General features: G+C 36.3%; 1 protein-coding gene and 1 long non-coding RNA gene across 2 annotated transcripts in view; both read left to right on the plus strand.

The window, feature by feature from the left end:
- The window catches only part of DGLUCY (D-glutamate cyclase), a 53484-nt gene extending 32617 nt beyond the window's left edge, over positions 1–20867 (plus strand). The window contains exons 8-15 of the mRNA XM_052783722.1: positions 1428–1550; positions 3883–4080; positions 6189–6449; positions 6938–7037; positions 8821–8969; positions 13895–14014; positions 15672–15823; positions 20417–20867. Of these exons, the coding sequence (XP_052639682.1) occupies positions 1428–1550; positions 3883–4080; positions 6189–6449; positions 6938–7037; positions 8821–8969; positions 13895–14014; positions 15672–15823; positions 20417–20560 (1247 nt within the window). The 3' untranslated portion in view covers positions 20561–20867. The remainder of the gene's footprint in view (positions 1–1427; positions 1551–3882; positions 4081–6188; positions 6450–6937; positions 7038–8820; positions 8970–13894; positions 14015–15671; positions 15824–20416) is intronic.
- LOC128139890 (uncharacterized) lies at positions 8982–12168 on the plus strand. The gene is made up of 2 exons (XR_008234544.1): positions 8982–9668; positions 9706–12168. It is a non-coding gene; the product is annotated as an uncharacterized LOC128139890 (long non-coding RNA).

Genomic DNA, 20867 nt, shown 5'->3' on the forward strand with positions numbered 1-20867 from the left:
AAAAAAAAAAGAAAAAAAAGAAAAAAAGAAAAAAAAAGAAAAAAAGAAAAAAAAGAAAAAAAGTAGGTTTTGCATGAGCTGAACACAAAGATTTCTTTGATAAAAGATAGCTGTCTGATATAGATAAGTTATATGGCAGGGGTGGTTTTGGTAAAAATGTGTAATCACATTTTTTTAAAATGGATGCAGTTTCATTTATATGTGAATACTTTCTTGCTGTCAGAGATTCCAGTGACAGGGTAGCAATGACTGACAACATGGGGAGAAGTATGTTGATGCATTTTGTGTCTTAGTGGATGACTGTGAAGTAAATACTGCATTATTTTAAGAAATACTGAAATAGGATACGTGAGCACAACACTTAAGACAGAATAAATAGAAATATGACAAGAATTTTTTTTTTTTTTTTTAAATCAGGTCAAACAAGTATAGGCCTATTCTTTGCAAGGGAAAGCTGAAAAATGATAAAACAGGAGGCTGTTTGGAAAAGGAACTAAACCAAACACATGTAAGATAAAGATAGATCACAATAAAAATAAATTTCCCCTCTGCTGACAGAAATTTGTCAATCAGTAGACTCATGTGCTGCATACACAGAAGGATCCATTGCAGAGCATGGAAGGAGGTGTCATTGCTTAACAGTACACCCCAGTAGTATATTTGGTCTGAGTGCTTAAATCTGAGGAACTAGTAATAAGTCATTACTTTGAGTAGAGCAACAAGATGATTGGGCAAGTAAGGGTCTCCACTATTTATTTATTTTTAACAGAAAAGAGTAAATGATTATATATACAGATTATATAAATTAATTTCAGAAAAGACAGCGGTATATTAAAGCATCTGAAGAATTTAAAACCAAGGGAAGATAGCAAGTGGTTAGAATGACCCAGAATATTACAAGTAGGTGTTAGAATAAAGCAAGAGACAATTTAGTGAAAGCTGGGTAAGACTGAGATATAGCTATCTAACCCAGAGAGGTAAAAGCCGTTGCTTGTTTCTCTAGCTAAAGAATGTAGGAAGCTAAAGCAGTAGAAAATGTGTTCTATAAATAACCCATTTTTTTGCATTGCAGTCATTTGTTCTTGTTTGCCAGTGTAATGAATGTAATTATTCTGTTGATAAAGAAGATTTATGATATCATGGAAGCTCAGCATACATGTCTAGCTTTATTTCTGCAACAAAATAGAAGTGAATACGTTTTTACTGTTGTCATCAAGTACCAAACGGGCAAACAAGTCAGCTCAGGTTCTGGGGACATGCACTCAAAGGCAAACTAAATATGCCACTTCAGTGGGATTTGCCACTGTTGCAATCCTAGCCCAGTGTCATTGAATGATGTTTGGGGTCCACCCCCACACTCCACCACCCCCAGCTTTGCAGTACTGTTTGATTGATATCTCTCATAATTTCATTTTTGATCAATTCAGGTCTGCTGGGAATACCAGATCTTTCCAAACCAGACTATGGAGATCCAGTTCACCTTCACCCTGGTGATATTCCAGTGTTTTGGGCCTGTGGAGTAACAGGAGTAGAAGCAGTCATCAACTGCAGTATGTGCTATGTTTGGAGACTCTTTTTAAATTAGCCTTTAATCTCTTTTTCTTCCTCTTTTTTTTTTTTTTTTTTTTTTAACATGGACTGAGTTGGCTGTTTAGCAGGCTTGATTTTAGGGTGAGCTAAAAAACACCCTGACCAAGTAACAAAAAAAACCTTTGGCAGGACTATTTCCCATTGCAAAATACAGGTCTGCCTTAACTTAAAGGAAGTTCTTACTGAAATTTCATCACTTCCATTTGAGTATTTTAAAGGCAGAAATCTAAAGCTCTGGCAGCATCTAAACATCTTTTTAATGCATTATTAAAAAATTAGAAGTTTAAAGGCATTCATTTTTAAGCTTCTTCCTTTTAAAATAATATTTTGTATTACATTGCAGTAAAACAATAATAAAGGGAAAAAAGGAAAAAAAAAAAAAAAAAAGCAGCCAGAAATCTTTCCAAAATGTTGTCAAGGGCTAGCAAATTGATTGACCTGGAAAGGAGTTCATAATTGTCTCATGAAGATTTTGAACTTTCAGATTTTGTTCTAAAACGAAGTAAATGTGACACACTTTACACAAATGAAGCTTTGTCTTCTGCACAGAGCTGTCCTGCACTTTATCCAGTCATTTATAACAGGCATGAGCACAAAGGGCAAGAAAATGCAATTAAACCATAGTGACAGTATTATATACTGCTGTAAATCGCTAGTGTGGAATGAAATCTCATATTTTAGTTCTTACTGAAAAAGAAGCTCAGTAATCATAGGCAGTATAATTGGGAGAGCCTTGGGAGGTCATCTGCTTCATCTTTCTCTCCTTGCAGGATCTGCTACATCCTTGTGGTTCCTTACAGATGTTTATCTAAACTGCTCTCAACACCTGCTGCAAATATGTTCAGCACCAGGAGCAGAGACTTCTTTTTCTTTCTCACAAACAATCCCTTTTCTCCAGTCCCAAATCCAAGCTGAAAATCCTGCTCTTCCCTGTGTTCTCCAGCAGTTCTGTTCGTCTTCCTCATGCATCCTTGTTGCAGGGAAAGGAGAGAGAAAATTTGCCAGCCTCTCTACAATCTGTTGCCCAAAGCAGCTGTCTGTCCTGCCTTTGCCTGGAACTGGCTTTTACTTTTATTTATTTCTTCATTTTCTGTATTAAAACCAGTTGTCATTAATGCATTCCAGGAATTTTTTGGCAGTTTATATCCTTCTGTGCTCCTTTCTCATCCAGGCAGTTAAAATTCTGCCATACCACCAGTACCTATACTTTAAATGAATCTGCTAGCTTCTTACAAAAAATACTGTCTACTCACCTGGTTTGGTGAGATATATTAAACCTCAACAACCATGTTCCCCAGCTGCTTTTAAATTAACTAGCCATAGACTCCCAACAGATCTAGTACAGACCAAGCACATATGTACTTGTTAAAGAAATATCTCCTTCCTTTTCACCATCCTTTCAAAGTAAGATTTTGCTTGTTTAAGTATACCAGTTGTGATTTATGCAACAACATACCAATTTTGCCAAATCAAGTATAACCTAGATCAAGACTTCTGGAATTAGTATAAAGACAGCAAATATTTTCAGCTTAGGGAGCTACTGTACTGTCAGGTGTAAATAAGTTTATTGTTCACCAGGGTTTTAGATGCCACTCAGATTCCCTTTGCTAAGGCTCACTAGTCACCTTTTGTCATTATTCCTTGCCAGCTTACAGGTCTCCTAGCTAGGTTAGTAAGACACTGCGCAGAGATGCTAGTCCCCGTTTTCTTAATCCTATAAAGGATTACTCCTAGCTAGCAGGCAGTAGTTGACATAGTATTGTCGTATCACTATTACAAGGATATTCAAAGGTACAAGAGAGACACTATAGCTTCCAGCAATGCTCTAGAACCTAGAAAATTAATTTATTCTTATGGAAACAATATCACCAACACACTGTGCAAACATTAACTTGTTCTTATATCAATGTACTAGTTTCTTCATGCATGTTAAACCCAGTTTTCAGACTTGCCAATTCCTGACAGACTTCCTTGGAGGGTACCAGTGTTCAGCTCCTAAGTTGCCTCAAGTTTATACAAAAGAGCATATTGTAGAAAAACCTGATCTCTACTACCCACGTGAGCTTTTTTAAAAGTGAAAACATTTTCAGATGTATATGCACACATTTCTTTCTCAAAGTGTATTAATTGCTGCAGTGTAACTTAAAATATCACCTATTTTTATGATATAAGTGTCATCAGGCAGGGACTCTGTGTTGTTAAATTAAATAGCTTTTTGTGATTTTATCATTCTGATATTTCAATATATTGCAATAACAACATGTTTAATTGAAGTTTTTTCACCCATTTTAGGAGCTCCATTAGCTTTTACTCATTATCCTGGCTGCATGTTCATTACTGACCTAAAGAATGACAACGTCACAGTCAGATCCTCAAGAGAAGTCCCACAAGTCCACTGCATTTCTCAAGATCCTCTGCATTATAGTATTGTGTCAGCAGAAGCAGCCCAAAAGATAAAGACTCTAGAGACTCTAATTGGAATAGATCCAGGTAAAACCAACTCTCTTACATTAGTGGATTTGTTCTGAGGTAGATATGACCTATCCTGCTTTTTTTAGATATTCATAAAGTTCAAGAACACAGTAAGATTCTAAAGGCAATTTTAAGACTTTAAAAATTCTTTGTGGAATACAGTGAGTTAATACAACGAGGTCTTACATTTTCTGTTACCGTACTTAATGTCAGAGTCTGGCCAAAACCATTCAACCTTATGGGTAACGGAATATCTGATCTCAATGACTGTAAACTCTCAAAGCACACAGAAGCATCAATGTTTACAGCAGACTGGAGAGTCCACAGGGAATAAGAACTGTTACTGAATAACACTGAAATTGGTATGTAAAGTACAGGACACCTCAGCATGCTGGTATAACAGCTACATGGGTATTCACTGTTGAGTAAATAGCAAGTTTCTTTACATATATTCATGACTACTGTGCTTCTACCAGAAAATTCTAGTAGTTGCACATGCTTTTCAAACATCCCTCTCTGATGGGTGGAATTAGATCAAGCTCTGCTGACATGTTCATCACTGAAGTGTCGTGTGAGGGACCAAAGTGACCTGATCACCACAAAAGGTTTAGAGGTAGGGCTGCATGTGTGCACAAGGAAGCTGAGAGGGAAATAAAGGCAAACTGAGTAGCGCAACCATTCCTAAAATACATGCTGAATTAGTCCCCTCTGTCTGCTGTAAATTCTGATCTCAGTTTCCCATAAATTTTCTGAAATCCTCTGTAGGCAGTAGTGGAAAACAGCTTACGCCCAGTTCTCCCAAGCTCCAGGTTTGGGCCGTGTGCATATGTTTGAGTCTGTTTATTTTTACTCACAAGGCCTCTCCTTTTCCCACTCTCTGGAGTTCAGCTTGGCACAATGCCATGCTCTGCAGAAATGCAGGACCTAACTTAAGAGTTAGCTCATTTTATTGCTAAAGGAGAGTACAGTACTTTATCTCAGTTAATATACCCCACTTCTCAGAGACTAATATTCCCTGCTTCAGTTACTTAAGTTTTGTTCAGAACTTTTTTGTGTGTCCGCTATCTGTCTATTGCCCATATGTTATTTTGGAGGAACAGAGGGAGAAATGGCAAAGGGGATATTGAGGACAAAAAGGGGAAAGTGCCGGGGGGGGGGGGGGGGGGGGGGGGGGAGGTGAGAAAGATGAAGATGTGAGGAGGGTAGAAAACAATAGTGAAGACTTACCTCTCGCTATCAGCCCATGAATATCAGCACATCATGCTGGTATTTGTGATTTTCAGGAGTGCTAGTAAATCGAAAGGACTGTGCTGTGAACTTGTGTTTCCGAGTGCCAGGGAAGGGAGAGGGGATAGGAAATGTTTGAACAATGAAAGACATACACAGAGAACACAGTGTTGCCTCTTTAGGGACTGACCCATGAGAAGAGACATCTGTTAATATTCACCCATTTCTCAAGGTCGGACAACATGCTTCTCTATGTGAAATGTTACAAGATCTTTTAGCAGTCACCTGGATACCACTGTATTAATTGAGTTTATAAAGTCCTCTGGTAACTTACAATGTCTCTGAAACCTCACTTCAGTGGTTAGTCATCTCATTAAGTGGAATTTATTTGAGAATTAACTCTTCCCTAAGCAGATAGGGTTAAATAGGGACACAGGACCAGCTTACTCATCTGAAGTCTGCATCAGAACTTCTGTAAGATCTGGGATGCTTGAGTTGCAATCTAGCATCGGTAGCTGGACATGGTCTAGCATGACTGTTGCCACAGATCGGAGGAAAGCAGAGGGCCAAAGGAAAGGAAACAATATGCAATAAGCTCTCAGAAAAAGCTATTTACACTAATACCTAGAAATGCTAGGTAGACTAATTTTCAGAATCCAGTTAACTGAAATTCTTAACCTGGAAGCACAGCCCATTATCTTCATTACTCATATCCTACACCTTCCTAGGTTTCCTGAGGAAATTACCCCAATTCCTGCCTTGACCAGAGGTTTTTTGGTTTCTGGGGTTTTTTTTAACACATTTTATGTCATTAAAATATGCAGGTTCACCCACACAGAAACTTCAAAAGGAGAACAATATATTGAAGTGCACTGCTCTCTTTAAAAACACTTTTATAGGAGACCGGGGTATAATTCATCTACGCTGCCAAGATGAGCTGCTGAAGGCTTGCCTGTCCATCTCCCATGCTCGGTCGGTGCTGATAACAACTGGATTTCCTACCCACTTCACTTATGAGCCACCGGAAGAGAATGATGGGCCCCCAGGAGCCCTCGCTATTGCAGCTATGTTGCAGGCCTTGGAGAAAGAGGTTGCCATAGTAACAGATCAGAGAGCCATGAATCTGAATAAAAAGATTATTGAAGAGGCTGTTCAACTAGGTAAGACACAGCTTTTCAGAAAGAAACACAGCTTTTCAGTTTTTAGCTTGCCAATTTGAGCCAAGGTTTGCTTCAGTCAATCTCAGTGTCGCTTAGTACAGGATTTTTTTTTTTCCAGAGAATGAACTAGAGTTCATCCTCTAAGCTCTGATCAGCGTTGCTACAATGACATTTTGTTCAACCTAGCTAGCATCAAGTTAATGCTTACGTTTCTGGGTTCTGATTCTGGATTAGCTGTTTGTGATGAATTCTGGATGTCTGTTCTTATTCTTGTAGACCTTCTTTCTATCTCAAGGTCCCATTTACTAGCACTAACATCCGAAAGAGTTTAATTTAAAGCAAGGATGCAGAGAGCTTATCAGGAACTGTGTGAAGGCATGGAGTCCTTACTATGCTAACTGTTCTGTCTTTTTTTTTAAGTTACTAAAAAACACATTAAAAAAAAGAAAAGGTACATAGTATCTGAATTGTATTTTGTTTTCCTATAGGAATCCTGAAGAGACCTGTCCCTCTATTGAGTTATCAAAGGGAAAATGCTAATTCAGCTTTAATGTTTTTGTGTGAGAATGGGAATCCTGGAAGACCTAGGTATGTGTATTCAGTTTTTGAGAATGGGTCACACCTCTACTGTGTAAAGGTATAATAAAAATAATGACCATGATCTAAGAAGGCATAATGGTTACAAGTAAATCCTTAAAACTTGGAAGGAACAGAACAAACTTTGAAGCCAAACATTGGTATTGGAGCACACATAGAGTACAGAATTCCACGTTATTCTGCAATTATGCATTTCTGGAGTACAAAAAAAGCAATTATAATTCATATATCAATAGTTCTTTTCCTTCAAAAAAATTTCTGAAAGCTTTTCAGCTCTTATTCCATAGATATGGATACATATACACACACACTATATTATTTTACCAGTTTTTAAATCAGTGAGAAAAATCAGAAGGGGAAGTATTATGTCAGAGTCAGTGGAAGAGCTAGGAAAAGTGTTGCAGAATGTGTTCACTTTCTAGAGCTTTGGCTGAAGTCTGACAACTGGGGAATCTGATCTGATTTAATAAAACATCATGTGTTTGTAATAGTGTGAAAGTGATCACCCTATTGTCTTTAGGCAGCCAAAGCAAAAATTATTGATGTATGCATGCACTTCTCGATATTGAGTTGAGCTGTTTGCATATGCATTGTTGAGTATACAATATTGGGCAAAAACTCAAATTTATACAAAGTGTGTGATGAGGGTTAATGCACTGGATAATTTGCTAAGTAGCTGTGTGCACATTTCATTACTTAACAGGCAACTTTCATATCCTTTAAGTAGGCATACATTGCTTATTTTTATTGATCTTTCCTTGTAAAGCATTTTAATGTAGTTGCCTTCAGTTTGTTCTCTTTAATAAAAATATCTTTCACTATGGTATTGCTTCATCAACTTACTCAATTCCCCTTTCTTTCCACAGGTTAGTGTATGCTATAATTGTATGCATGATACTGTCTTCATTTTCTATGTATTGTTTTAAAAATGTGTTTTATAGCTATGCATAATATAATTACAGCCAGTTTCTATTTCAGTTGATCCCACAGTCCCAAAAAGCTAAAGTGTTTCTTTAAAGTAGACAACTAACCTGTTTAAGGTCTCTGTAGTCACCGTAGATACCCACCCACAAGAACATTAAGTAATTCAGCAGAATTAGTAACCTCTTGACAGTAAAATTGGAGAAACAGAAGCAAAATAACTTAATTCTAACATACAGGGGCAGAACTGAATACTAAAATTCTGCTTAAAACCTAGGACATCTGCAGTACATCTGTCTACTTTCATAACTAGCAAAATAGCCATAGACTTAAAGAAAAATCCCCCAAATCTGAAGACCCAAACCAAAAAACTCCCTAACTAGAAACAAATGAACATTTGCCAAGCAATATACTTTAAGCAGAGACTATATTTACACTGACAAGGATTTAGAAGATCATGAATTTGCCACTTTTTTGTATTCTTTGAAAACATATAGAGAGACTAATGTCTTACAAGGTATTATGTTTTTTAACATGAAATAGAGTAAGGCCAGATGGCTGACCCAAAGGATTGCTGGTTAGGAGGATTTCAGGAACTTCTCCATTTCTTGGTGGCAAATGTGGTTTGAGGGAGTTGCACTAAAGCTATAAAGAAACTAGACTAACCTTTGAAAATAAACTATAGTGAACTACATTCAGAAATAACAAAACAGTATCCAAGTTTTACCTTGAATCCTAAATGGTCAAAAAGTAGAACCAAGCATAACAGGAGAAGCAGCCAACAGAAGAGTTTGTTATGTGAGAATTGCAGCTTTAACTACTCTCCTCTGTTTTTTCACTCATCTCTAACCAGATTTGATCACCTGATAGCAATAGAGCGTGCTGGGATGGCTGCTGATGGAAATTATTACAATGCCAGGAAAGTTAACATTAAACATCTAGTGGATCCCATAGATGAACTATTTTTAGCTGCACAAACCATTCCAGGAATCACAACAACAGGTATGTGTGAGTTTGTGTTATATTCTCAGAAGCAAGAGAAGCACAGAACAGGAGCTCTTGATTGGAAGTGAGGGGAGCAGGAGGCAGGTGCTGAATAACTGCTTGCAGGCTACAGCTGTTTGTTGTGGTTGAGTTTAAAGACTGTTGCTGGAGAAAAGTTAGAGGTTTCTATTGAAGGGTTCCCACAACCAAAAAAAAAAAAGAGTTGATTTCAAAGTTATTTAAGGACAAAAAAGCAAGCCCAGATGTGCGTATTATCTATACATCAATGTGCATACATATGCTTCTCTAAAAGTAGTTTTTGACACTGACTTTATTCTTTATTTTACATGTGAAAGGCAGCATAGAAAGCAAATGACTACTGAATGGAAACATTACATATTAAAATATTATAGTTATTTTTATGATTGTTACACCTTAACACCTGTGTTAAAACAGCAGTCTGGATAGAATCTTAGTTTGTGCTGCCTTTTAGCAGTACATTCTCTTGAGCAGGGATTGCATATTTGCATCTATTAGAATAGTGCCTTCTCTAACGAAATATACATATACAATAATAATCTTTAAAGGAGTACATTGTCCTTCCTGTCAAAACTACATTAGGACTGACTAATATGTCTAATGAGAGTGCTGTTGTCAACACAGTGCTCCTCTCTTTTGTCAATAGTCCTTTTTTTCCTGAAAACTGACTTGTACCTGGTTTTGAAAGCATATGCCATAGATCAAGGATTCCCAGATATATAAAAATTGTTGTACAACTTTCTTGTACAATCAAATGCTTTGTGCTACACTATGTGGCCCAAAACACATTTAGAAGATATATAATCTATATAAATATTCAAAACAAAATTAGAAATAAGGGTCACAAAATTAGAAGTAAGTGTCCATGCCAGGCTGATTTCAGTCACGTCAGAACATGTCTGCTGATCTGGCTTTTTTTCTTCTTGTAGTACTGTGGACTCACTCCTAAGTATTACCAAAAGCACTGGGACTTTGACTTCTCAGTAGTGATGTTTCTCAAATGTTTCCATGGAATTTAGAGAGCTCCTGCAGACATAATGCGTAGTCTGATTTCACTTTATTGGAATCATTTAAAAATTGTATAGCAGAAGAGTTCACCAGTATTTTTTGTATTATCTTAAAACTTGTAATATGTTTTACTTAGATTTAATTCAAATTTTTGTCCTATTCCTAAGGAGTAACATTCAACATTCAAAAAGAAGCACTCTAGATGGCACTCTGTTGGCAATCTTAGCAGAGAAGCTGAAGATTGAGTAACAAAATTTCATAAGGATGTTTAGCAAAATGCCTCAGAGCCTTATCTGCTGCAGTTAATTTCAATTACTTTGTCCCTGATTTTAGACTGTTGATACAAGGACTTGGTCTCTCCAGCTACTTATGTAACATCACATCCTGATTCCTTTAATAAAAATACCCCCATTTCTTAAAATATCTCCCAGGGCAGCTCAAAGTATATTATTGATTTGGTGGAGTTTGGCATGTTCTGCAGAGTGGGAATTTGAATCTGTTCAGCAGAATTTAGTTTGTTTTAAACATTCTCTAAATATTCAAATATACTATGAAATGTTGTTAATTAAAAATACAACGAGCTTGTGAATAAGAAGAAAAGAAGCAGTTATCCAGATTCACTGTGTCCCTTTGCTGTGAATTTTCTCTAAAGAGATGTCTGCATAGAAAATTATTTAACAGGTCATAGGCTTCAAAAGACAATGAAGTTATCATCTGCTCTGATCTCCCATGGAATTTGAGCACATGGATATTCTATGCTGGAGAGCTAATTGAGTATCTATAGAAAAACAATGTAATTTTTTTCTTACGTTGTCTGTTACCTAGTTAACATTTCTTATTTTGCTTATCACACTAAATTTTTGTGTCTGTTTTTTAATTTGATTACAACTTCTTGGGATGGCTGTTGGCTTTTTCAGTGTTTTTCTGCAAAGCCTAGCTTAACAAGGCATGAATCTGGGCTGTGGCCTTTACATCTTGTCTCTCATTACTGATGATAATGTATTGCCACTAATTATGATAAATTTTTCTGGTGGGGCTATCTTTGACTTTCTTCATGGTCAGTAGGAACTTGGAGGCATATGTCTAGTTAAAAATAAAATGCAAATATTGTACAGCACCCATTAGGGTGGAGTACTCAGATAACTTTATAGACTAGAAAAGGATACTAGAAAGATCAAGTTTTCAGCCTCACAGAAGTCTTTATATAGTGTGCTCAGTGGCAAGAAGTACTGCATTAGTAGGTGGAGAGGGGAAATATTAGAACATTTTTTAAATGTTGATTAATTGCTGTCAAGTTTTGTATTTAAAACAAGATCTGTGTTTAAAAAGAACTGATCTAGGAGTCTGACCACAGACAAATCATGAACAATGCCTGCCATTGTATGGGTACCACTATCATAAAAAGTCATGGAGTAAGCAGCAACCTTCAGGAGGATACAAAATAAGAAGATGTGAAAGACTGAGGGTGGAAGGACTTAATGTTCCACAAAAGATTGGAATAAAAGATTAAGAGATGTTACTGAAACCACATGCTATTTTTTTCAGCTGTCATACAACTGACATATAGCTATATGCCATTTATATAGGAGCTAATGAAAAGCTTTCCAAAGCACTGCATGAAAAAATGTGGTCACACTTGTTTCCCTTTCATACAAATGATTTTTAGCACAGAAGACGACGTTTCCTGCATTTTTCATGAATGTAGTTTCAGAAACCAATGTAGTCAGTGAAAATTTGCCTGGAAGAGCCAATGGAACTATTTTTCCTCTGCCTGGAAAGCACTCAGGCCTTTAGGAGAAGAGGATTCATCTTGTCTATTTTCAGACATCTATATTTGAGATGTCTGCCTTGGGGTGAGATGAACTGAACGCTTGAAGGGTCTGTTTCTCTCTGCTGACTTTAAAAAAAGTCTAGCTGACTAGCTCATGTGTAGATGGCTGCATTTTGTCAGGTGAATCTCACTCTGGAAATCAACAGTAAAATGTTGTCCTCTGCCAATGTGTAGAGGAAGAAGAAAACAGATGGTACAGGAAAATTTTTGGTGTGGTGGTCTTTTCCTCCCAGTGTAATGCTAATGGGATCCATCCACAGCAGTAGATCTACTAACTATATAACCATCCTGCTGACAGGAATTTCAAAAAAGCAAGGACTTCAGCAAAGCAAGGCTGATGATACAAAAAACCCTGAGCAACAGATTATTATCTTTCAGTTAAAGAAACTGTTGATGATCTGCAAAAGACAATAATTCATTCTAGGCTTTTTAAAGACCATTAAAAGCAAAATTTTAGATTTTGAATATAAGAAAAATCGAAACATTCTGTGGATTCTTACAAAACAGTAGTAACTACCATATTTATGTATGATGACAGAGGCACCATAATTATGTCATTACCTATTTGGAAAATACTACCAACAAACAGATTTTAGAAAGCACCATTAAATCCCAACACCGAAATAAATGTGACAAGATTATTAAAGCAGATAAGAAAAAAGATTAGCTGTTCCATGGCAAATCCTTTTATGTAAGTTACGTGTCACTCAGTTACTCTCCCCTTGACTATATAGACTTAAGGAGTTGACTAAAAAATTGCTACTGAGAAATAACTTCCAATTTCACTTAAAGAAGAAATTTGCTACAGACTTATGTGAGATATTTATGCAGTTACTAAAAGTGTTAAATTTATCAATTTTCAGAGCTTGAAGTGTAAATTATAAATACTGTAATTTCTCTCCTGTAACACATGCTATGCATTAGAGCACAGTCACATTTCAAATTCAAATAGGCTACATTGCAGTGAGGACTTGGAGCTCTTGACTGTTCTGTTTCACAGACATTAACTAGGAATTTTCTATAAAATCTTCAAACTTGAGAAGATGCCATTTAGACTAACAGGTGAAAGGGAGATGTTAATTTCCATTTAAATAGGTGGATTTTTTTTGCAGTTTTTTTTATACGTTGGTGAGAGACTAGAGGTACTATCCAGCTTTCATGTAAGCTGCTAGTTTATGTGTTATCCTCATCTCCAGATCTCTGAATGACATCTAACAATTTTATGTCCTAAACATAGGTTTGCCCAGAATTTTCCTGAAATTACATAAGTCCCATTGATTTTACTGAAATCACTGAGACAAATATGTAGTGTTTCTACTTGACCACAAAAATCAAGGCCCCACACCCTGAATATAAGAACACTTTGAAATAAAATTTTTAAAAAGCTATTTTTTTTCATAAATTACTGGAAAAAAATGAAAACAGTAATAGTACACAGGGTTGGGCTCTTTGTATGCTGTGGCGCAATGATAGTCATCTGTGTAAAATAGATTGCCAGTGCAGTAAGTCATCCTACTTCTGCCAAAGTCCTTACATATATGTTTGTTTATCTTTCTGCAATAATTGCTACTTTTAATCTCTTTTTTTAATTAAAGCTTGTAAAAGCCAAAGTTTTCTATGCTTGCTTTATTATAGAATCATAGGCTAATTTTGCAGGTTTATTTTGGATTCATTTTTCTATCTTCTTTCTCTATTTGTGCTAATGTACTAATGATAATGCATTGTATAGAACACTCGTTGTTTAAGGCCTTCCATAAGCAAAATTTACTATCTTAAATCTGTCTGCAGTTCATGAGCACTTGACAATTTTGATTTCTTTTGCGTGCACCAGTACAGCATACATCACATATATACCCTTACAGCTTAGCATGTGATAGGTGATGCTTTCAGCTATTTCATTCACAGTGTTCTGGTTTTAGACACTTTTGATTAAAAAGGATTAATCATCTCGTATTGAGCTATGAATGTCACAGAGGCTCTGGGGAAGGCGCTGGATGCTTTCTAAATGGATTGTTAGTTATATGCTGGGTTCGTACTCACTTCGTCTTTTTCTCTTTTAATAAAGGTGTTGGAGATGGAGGAAATGAATTAGGAATGGGCAAAGTAAAAGACGCTGTAAAGAAGCACATAAAAAATGGAGATGTTATAGCTTGTGACGTTGAAGCCGATTTTACTATTGTAGCTGGTAAGGGATTTTGCGGGGGGGGGGCGTGGGGGGGGAGAGCTGTTGATGTTTGAGAATAGACTTGACAAGAAAGCATCTGTCTTTCCAACTACTTTGTATTGGCCCTTTCTTTGTATGACCAAGCAAACAAATCTGTCTCTGTTTTATGCCCATTTTCTGAATAGTTAAGCAACTACAGCTCCAGCAGGAATGTCTGAAAATTGAGGATGTTTCATGAAGAAAGTGCATTTAATTGGAAGTAGTTGGGAAATCCTGAATATTCTTGAAATATCACACCTTAAATAAAATATCAAGGAAGACTGCATAAGAGATCTGTGTGGGAATTGAAATGTCTATGCACATATGAATTTTCAGAATAATTGATGAGCTTCTGTGGGTGTGATACTGTCAGGGTCATCAGTCACATTGCTTTGACATGATGAGATGATAAGTCCTTTCAACAGCCACTCCAGGACAGATGTACATTCTTAATGTACAACAAAATTTGAATGCTAGTTAAAATTCTCTTCTACCATAATGGCTTAATGAGCACGAAGTAAAATTAGCAGTGAGAGAGATGTGTTCAGCAAGGACCAATTTATGAATGGTCCATATTGCACTTAGGCTCAGGTTTCTCAGTTTTTAACCTAGATATCTAACACTCTTGATACTAAACCAGCAATTCTGGGGGAGAGATGAGAGTGTGGTGACAATTACATCTACTTCTTGTGGCTATATGTATATAGTATCGATGGTGGCTGTTTTGGCAATTCTGATGATTTTTAGTTTGAAAGCAACTGTCACACCCAGACCCTGCAAAGGGAAGCAAGGTGGAGGTTTGACATGTGTAAGTGTGGAAAACTACATGCACTAAAGCAGCTTCCACACTTTTTGAAAATTTTGCTATTCTGCACCTGTGGAAAAGGTATCAGGCAGCAGAGGGAACTTCTCACAGCAAGTTTCAAATCTAACGATCTCCAATACAGTCTTGACAAAGAAGCTGTCAAACAAGACTGTGTGGACTGATTTGATAACAGCGTACAGAAAATTTGTGGATATTAACTACATTAGAATGTCTTTTTTGTATAAGATACTTACACCAAGGCCACATCATCAAGACACACACAATTAGTTTCACTATGGCTTCATATCTTATAAAACAGCTGAACTGTGTAATCAGTCATCATTTGTGACCAAAACGGGATTCTCTGCAATGGTACAGCATTCCGTTACAAAATCTGACACCAGTGAAAATTTGCCTGGTTTAGGATACTTTATCAAAGTCTTCTACCTCTGTGTGGTTAAAAGCAAAAGACACCAGGCTGTAACACTGCTCCTCACAGTTCACGGACTTCACATTAAGCCAAGTGGAATTGTGTTATAGACCATGCCCATTTGAGTTTTTGCTTTGTTGGAAAGACAAATGACAAACACTAGATGGAAACTTGCAGAAATTCAACCTGAAATACTACTGAAAACATTTTATGTTAAGCAATTGTGTATTTCTGAAATAAATGTTCCAAATTCATGTCAGTATTTAATTCATACCTGTGTTCCATTTCACCATCACTACATGACACTCAGTTGTACGTGCCTAATGACTTAGGGAGATTAGGTATCTTTGCAATAACTAGTCGGGTTTTTTACAATTTGGTTTCATGGTGACATTCTTTCGCAGGGGTCTCTAACTGGGGAGGCTATGCCATTGCTTGTGCTCTGTATATTCTCAGCACTTGTGAAATACATGACCGCTATCTGAGGAAAGCTGTTGGGTTTCCACAGTTATCGAAGAAGATGGTCTGGCTATTGGCACTTCCATCGGTTACCAAGGTAATTTCTATAGGGCCAAGGAGTTGTGACTTGGTCATGACACATATATGGAATTGGCTACCAGCCGCTAAATCCTGCCTAGTCCAGTTCAATAGCTTACTTTCACATAGTCTTTTGGTGACTTTTGGGAATCCCTGGTGAACAAGCAGCCACACTGTACTTCAAATATTCTGCAAAGGATTCAAGACAGATTAAACATAAAAATCCTCAAAAATGAATGTATTCGTGTGCTGCGACTTCAAGCACAAGACAGTGCTACAATTTTGTGGACAGTGCAAGAAATCCTTGTGTTGCAATACAGTGATTAAAATTCCCTGTTCACTTCCTTAGTATTGTTCACAATTTTATAAATCTCTGTTGTAGCCCCCTTTAGATGTCTCTTCCAAAATCAAGAGTCACAGTTCTAATGCAGAAACCACTCCATACTTCTGACCTTTGCACCTTACTTCTGATCTTTTCACCTTTTCTAGTTACGTTAGAAGCTTTCTATAATTAGTTTTGAATGTTTCTAAATTAAAGTTGGAGAAAGACTTGCAGATGAATATTTTTAAATGTGTTTTGACTAATGCAGCTCTGAACAGTGTGATATTCTGGGAATGCAAAGGTTTCAGCCTGAGAAAAAGTAAAATAACTGAGAGGGGTGAGAAATTACTGTGATCTGCACTCATCCTGCTGAGCACGTGGCTCTATTTTTAACTTGGCGGTGTTTAAAAAAAAAAATACTCAACGATCAAGTAACGTTTGTTCCACCATACTTCTAATAACTTAGGAACTTCAAACTTCAGTTTTATTGGCAGAGTACCTCTATAGAGACTTGGACAAAACCAGGAAGTTTGTGACTTCCAAGAATGCTAGGCAAAATGTAATCCGTCTACCATAGATACTGCCCACAGCAGTGGAGTATTTCTCCTGAGATGACAGTACATTCTGCATGAAATTCCAACAAAGCACTTCTTCAGTATTTTAGAGTAGGTCTTACTTTTTTTTTAATTCTTGCTATTTTGATTTTTCATCTAAAGGTCATAAAACTGAAACTGATCCCAACATTCAGCATAGCCACTTAACCTTTGACTTAACAAAGCATATGGCACCTTTCAGTGCAATCTTTTCCAAAAATAGTTTAATTACTTTCACTTTTCAATGTTTTTTTCCAGTTACATCTACTGGTTTTGCCCTTTAAAGTAACTTATCCTAAAAACTACTATGATCAAAATTCCTGGTAATAAGATACTGTAATTAAATGTGATATTGTGTACAGGAAATCCTTCTTGTTTTAGTAAGCTATACAGCTGGGACTATTGATAACGATCCAATAATGGGCCATTGAAAGTGCAATACTAAAATCTATTGAGATAAAATAAGTGGAAAGGGTTTTGTGGAGGAGAGAAAATTACAAAATGTCTGATGAGAATATGATAGCTTTAATTATAAATCACACAACAGTAAACAGTGCAGAAGATTGAACATATTAGCATTGACATACTCCATTAGTATAAAAAAAAATTCAGACCATTTATATCTATATGGCTACTTTCTGCCCAATCCAGCTTCTTTTAATGCTATAATAATTACCCGAGTAAGATACAGAGCACCACCACACATACCCACCTCAGTGTTTATATCTGTCTGTTTGTAATTGGAAAGAAGACATCTGAAGGAGTGCCTAAGCACCAAACAGCTTTCTTAGAATATGTTTTATTTTTCTTCAAAAAATGGCATTCCTTCCATGAAAACTATAGATCATAATTCCTAAATGAAGACTTCCCCTGAAACACAAAGGTTATTTCTCTGCAGCCTCGTGTTCAAGCAGTGTCAGGATTGCACTGCAACAAACCCCAGAACTGTGGAGCTCTCCATTCCCACTGAACAGAATGCTGAGATTGTTCTAAGTGCATGGATTAGTCTTTACATATATTTTAATAAGAAATACAGCAAAGCATTTGTTCCTTGTTGAGAACTTGATGAGCAAGAAACTATTTGATCCAACAACCTTTACTTACCTTTCAGTTGGGGAGCTGAATCCTTATTATGTTTGTTAATACAATATTGATTTGATTTTTCAGATGTTCATGGTACTTTTATACTGAAGTGACTGTAGGGAAATAGATTCATTCATACATATCCAAATGTAGCTAATGCTAAACGTCCTACAGTCAACTCTGCATTTCCTTGCATCTCACAACCAGGTTAATATATCAGGCAGTTGTTCTTTTACTGAACTCTTTATTAATGGTAAGAAATTAACTGTATAGTATTTATTTTGAAATTATGACCTATAAGAGTATGAATTACTTTATAAATGAGCAGTATATAAAGATGTGACATTTGTTTCAGTATTCTTTATTAGCTTTGTCATTCATAAGGGAGGTTTTTTCCTGAATAAAGCGCAAATTAACAAGTTCTTTTCCTGGTTACCCCACTCCCAACATAATTATTTACTAAAGAGAGAACTCTGAGCAAATTGCAGCACTTTACAGCTAAGGAAGGGTTCTGTACATTGTGTGTTTTCCTTACAAATGGAAACAATAGGATTTCATGATAGAATAGAGTTTATCAGGCATAGTTATATGGTATTAAGCAAGCCTTTTTTCCCCAAGTAAGCAGATCAGAAAGCTCTAACGTGTAAATATGTAGGAGAAACAATTCAAATTACAAATGACATTTTGTGTATCCAATTCAGGTGTCTCTTCTGTGACATGAGAGATCCAATTTGCCACTTTGCATATAGATAGTGCTAAGAAAAACCTCTCTCATGTAGAAAGATCAGGTGCTTATATTTGCATTCATATGTATGATCATTCAGATGATATAAGCTGAGGTATATTTATAATTTTATAATTTACAAAGTAGCACTTTTTATGGTACAATGTATCCAGATAATTTCCTTAACTAGCCGTGTCATTGCTGTATTGTTACATGATGTCAAGACTGACACCATGTAACTATACATAATTTTTCTTTAATAGAAAACCAGTGCCTCATTTAACTTTGTTGCAGCTAAGAACTAGGATGCATTGCCAGGAAATACAAGACAAATCTTTATAAAGTGCATTCAGAAAGCAGGTTACCAAATTATACTAAATTCTCTGCTAATTGACCATGCAAGGTATGCTTTAATTCTTTTAGAAATGTTTATATTTTGGCCATATACTGTATTATGTAAAATACAACCATATTGTGTCTAAATTCAGATCTAAAACTATTGTATTCTTTATGGTTTAGAAGTCTTCCTAGAAAAAAACCTAACATTTAATAAGAGAATATTAGACATTTTAACTTCATAATTTTTTATCACTAATTTGCATTCAAGAGGTAAAGGACTTTTCTGGAATATCAAACAAGAAGTATTTAAACCTATAGGACTGTTTGTCAAAGGCACTGGTAGGGCCATTTCAGTAGCAATTTCCATCAAAGCAGGGTCTCACACAAATGGAAACAGAACAGTAGACCAAAGACCAGAAAAGGCATTCCTAGCAAAGAAAGGGAAAAGAAGATAGGTATGTGACTGTTTCAACGTCTTATGTAAATTACCACAGGGTTGGGGCAGGGGGAAGCTAAGATGTGACTAGGCTTTTTATTTTTTCTTAGATTTTTATTAACAGAATTAGAGAAATAAATTTTTTTTGTAGTAAATGCTAAGACAGTAGAAAGAGTTTACTGTGTACATTTCATTTAAAATGAAAAGCAAAGCAGTTTATGCTAGACATACATCCATTTGAAACCAGGTCTTCAAATTCCACCGTTCATAGAACTAGTGTTTTTTCAGAGCTGATGTTATCCCATCTTTTCATCTCGCAATGCTATCTCGCCCATAGCTCACAACCGAGGATTTTGTCCTCTCTGTGTATTTTAACAGCTCAACTTGGAACATGCTTTGTTATCTGCTTACATTACTATTAAGCAAGAAAATAACTGTTATAAACATGAAATTGAGTTGCAGTTCTAAACAAAGTATATGCTATTTCAGAGAAGCCCAAGGAAGCACAATTTCAGGGTTTTCTTTTTTCCCCATCCCTTTCCTAAGCAACCACAATTCTCATAAAATCAATCAAAAAAAAGAGGACAGAGAGCAAAAGGCACACAGAGATCACAGAAGATGCAGGAAAGGAAAGTGATTGTGCAGCCCGTTCAGGTACTCTCTGTAACCTTTTTTCCAGATGTATCCTCTTTCCCTTCTGTTCTTTCTCTTTAAAAATGCATCTGCAGCCAGCTGCTATGCTGGGGAAATGACAGGTAGTTTATAAGATACTTGGGTGGAGGTTCCTCTGATTCTGATTTGTGCAATGTAGGAACTTGAAACCAGGCAAAAAAGGATTCATGTTTCTGAATTGACACTGATATACTGTTTGAGGGAGTGTGGAGAACAATAATATAATTCAGTAATTAAATAGCAGTCAAGAATATAAGCCTTTTGACACTCCCTAAGTTCCAGATGCTACACATTCGGGACAAGGAAAACAAGGTGTTAGCAAATTGATGTCAAAATAAATATGGAGGATGTGGTCAGTCTCCCCTAGAATTAAAATAAAGATTTTGATGAATGGTCTTGTCTGATTCAGGATTTAATTATATTCTACTTCTTTGTTTTTTAAGGAAGAAAAGCTTCTGAAAACACTTGTGCGGCACAGGGTCCGCAGTGGAAAAACTGCCAGTCTAGAAATGGAAGTGGACGGGCTGCCCTTCTACAACACCCATTTGCTTATGATTGAAAAGCTGCTGCAAGAAGCGCAGCAGTGACTGCCCCAAATGATTTCTATATCAAGAGTTGTTCCCATGTTATTTCCTTATTCCCTAGGCTCTCACAAGATACATAAGATCGGAAAAAGATGACTTTTCATCTCTGGTGTCTTGGCCACGCGCAACCTTTCATTGTTATCCTTACAACATCTCTGTGAAGCGAGAAGGGGATATCATCATGATGATTTGGTCTACCTTTCTTTTCTGTAATGTTACAATGGATAATGGATATGAAATGATATTATATACTAAGAGGTGATCTGGCTTTTACAAAGAAAGCTTGTCATTAAAATGAAATATTATTGCA

Source organism: Harpia harpyja, chromosome 3, assembly GCF_026419915.1.
Source record: "Harpia harpyja isolate bHarHar1 chromosome 3, bHarHar1 primary haplotype, whole genome shotgun sequence".
NCBI classification, from domain to species: domain Eukaryota; kingdom Metazoa; phylum Chordata; class Aves; order Accipitriformes; family Accipitridae; genus Harpia; species Harpia harpyja.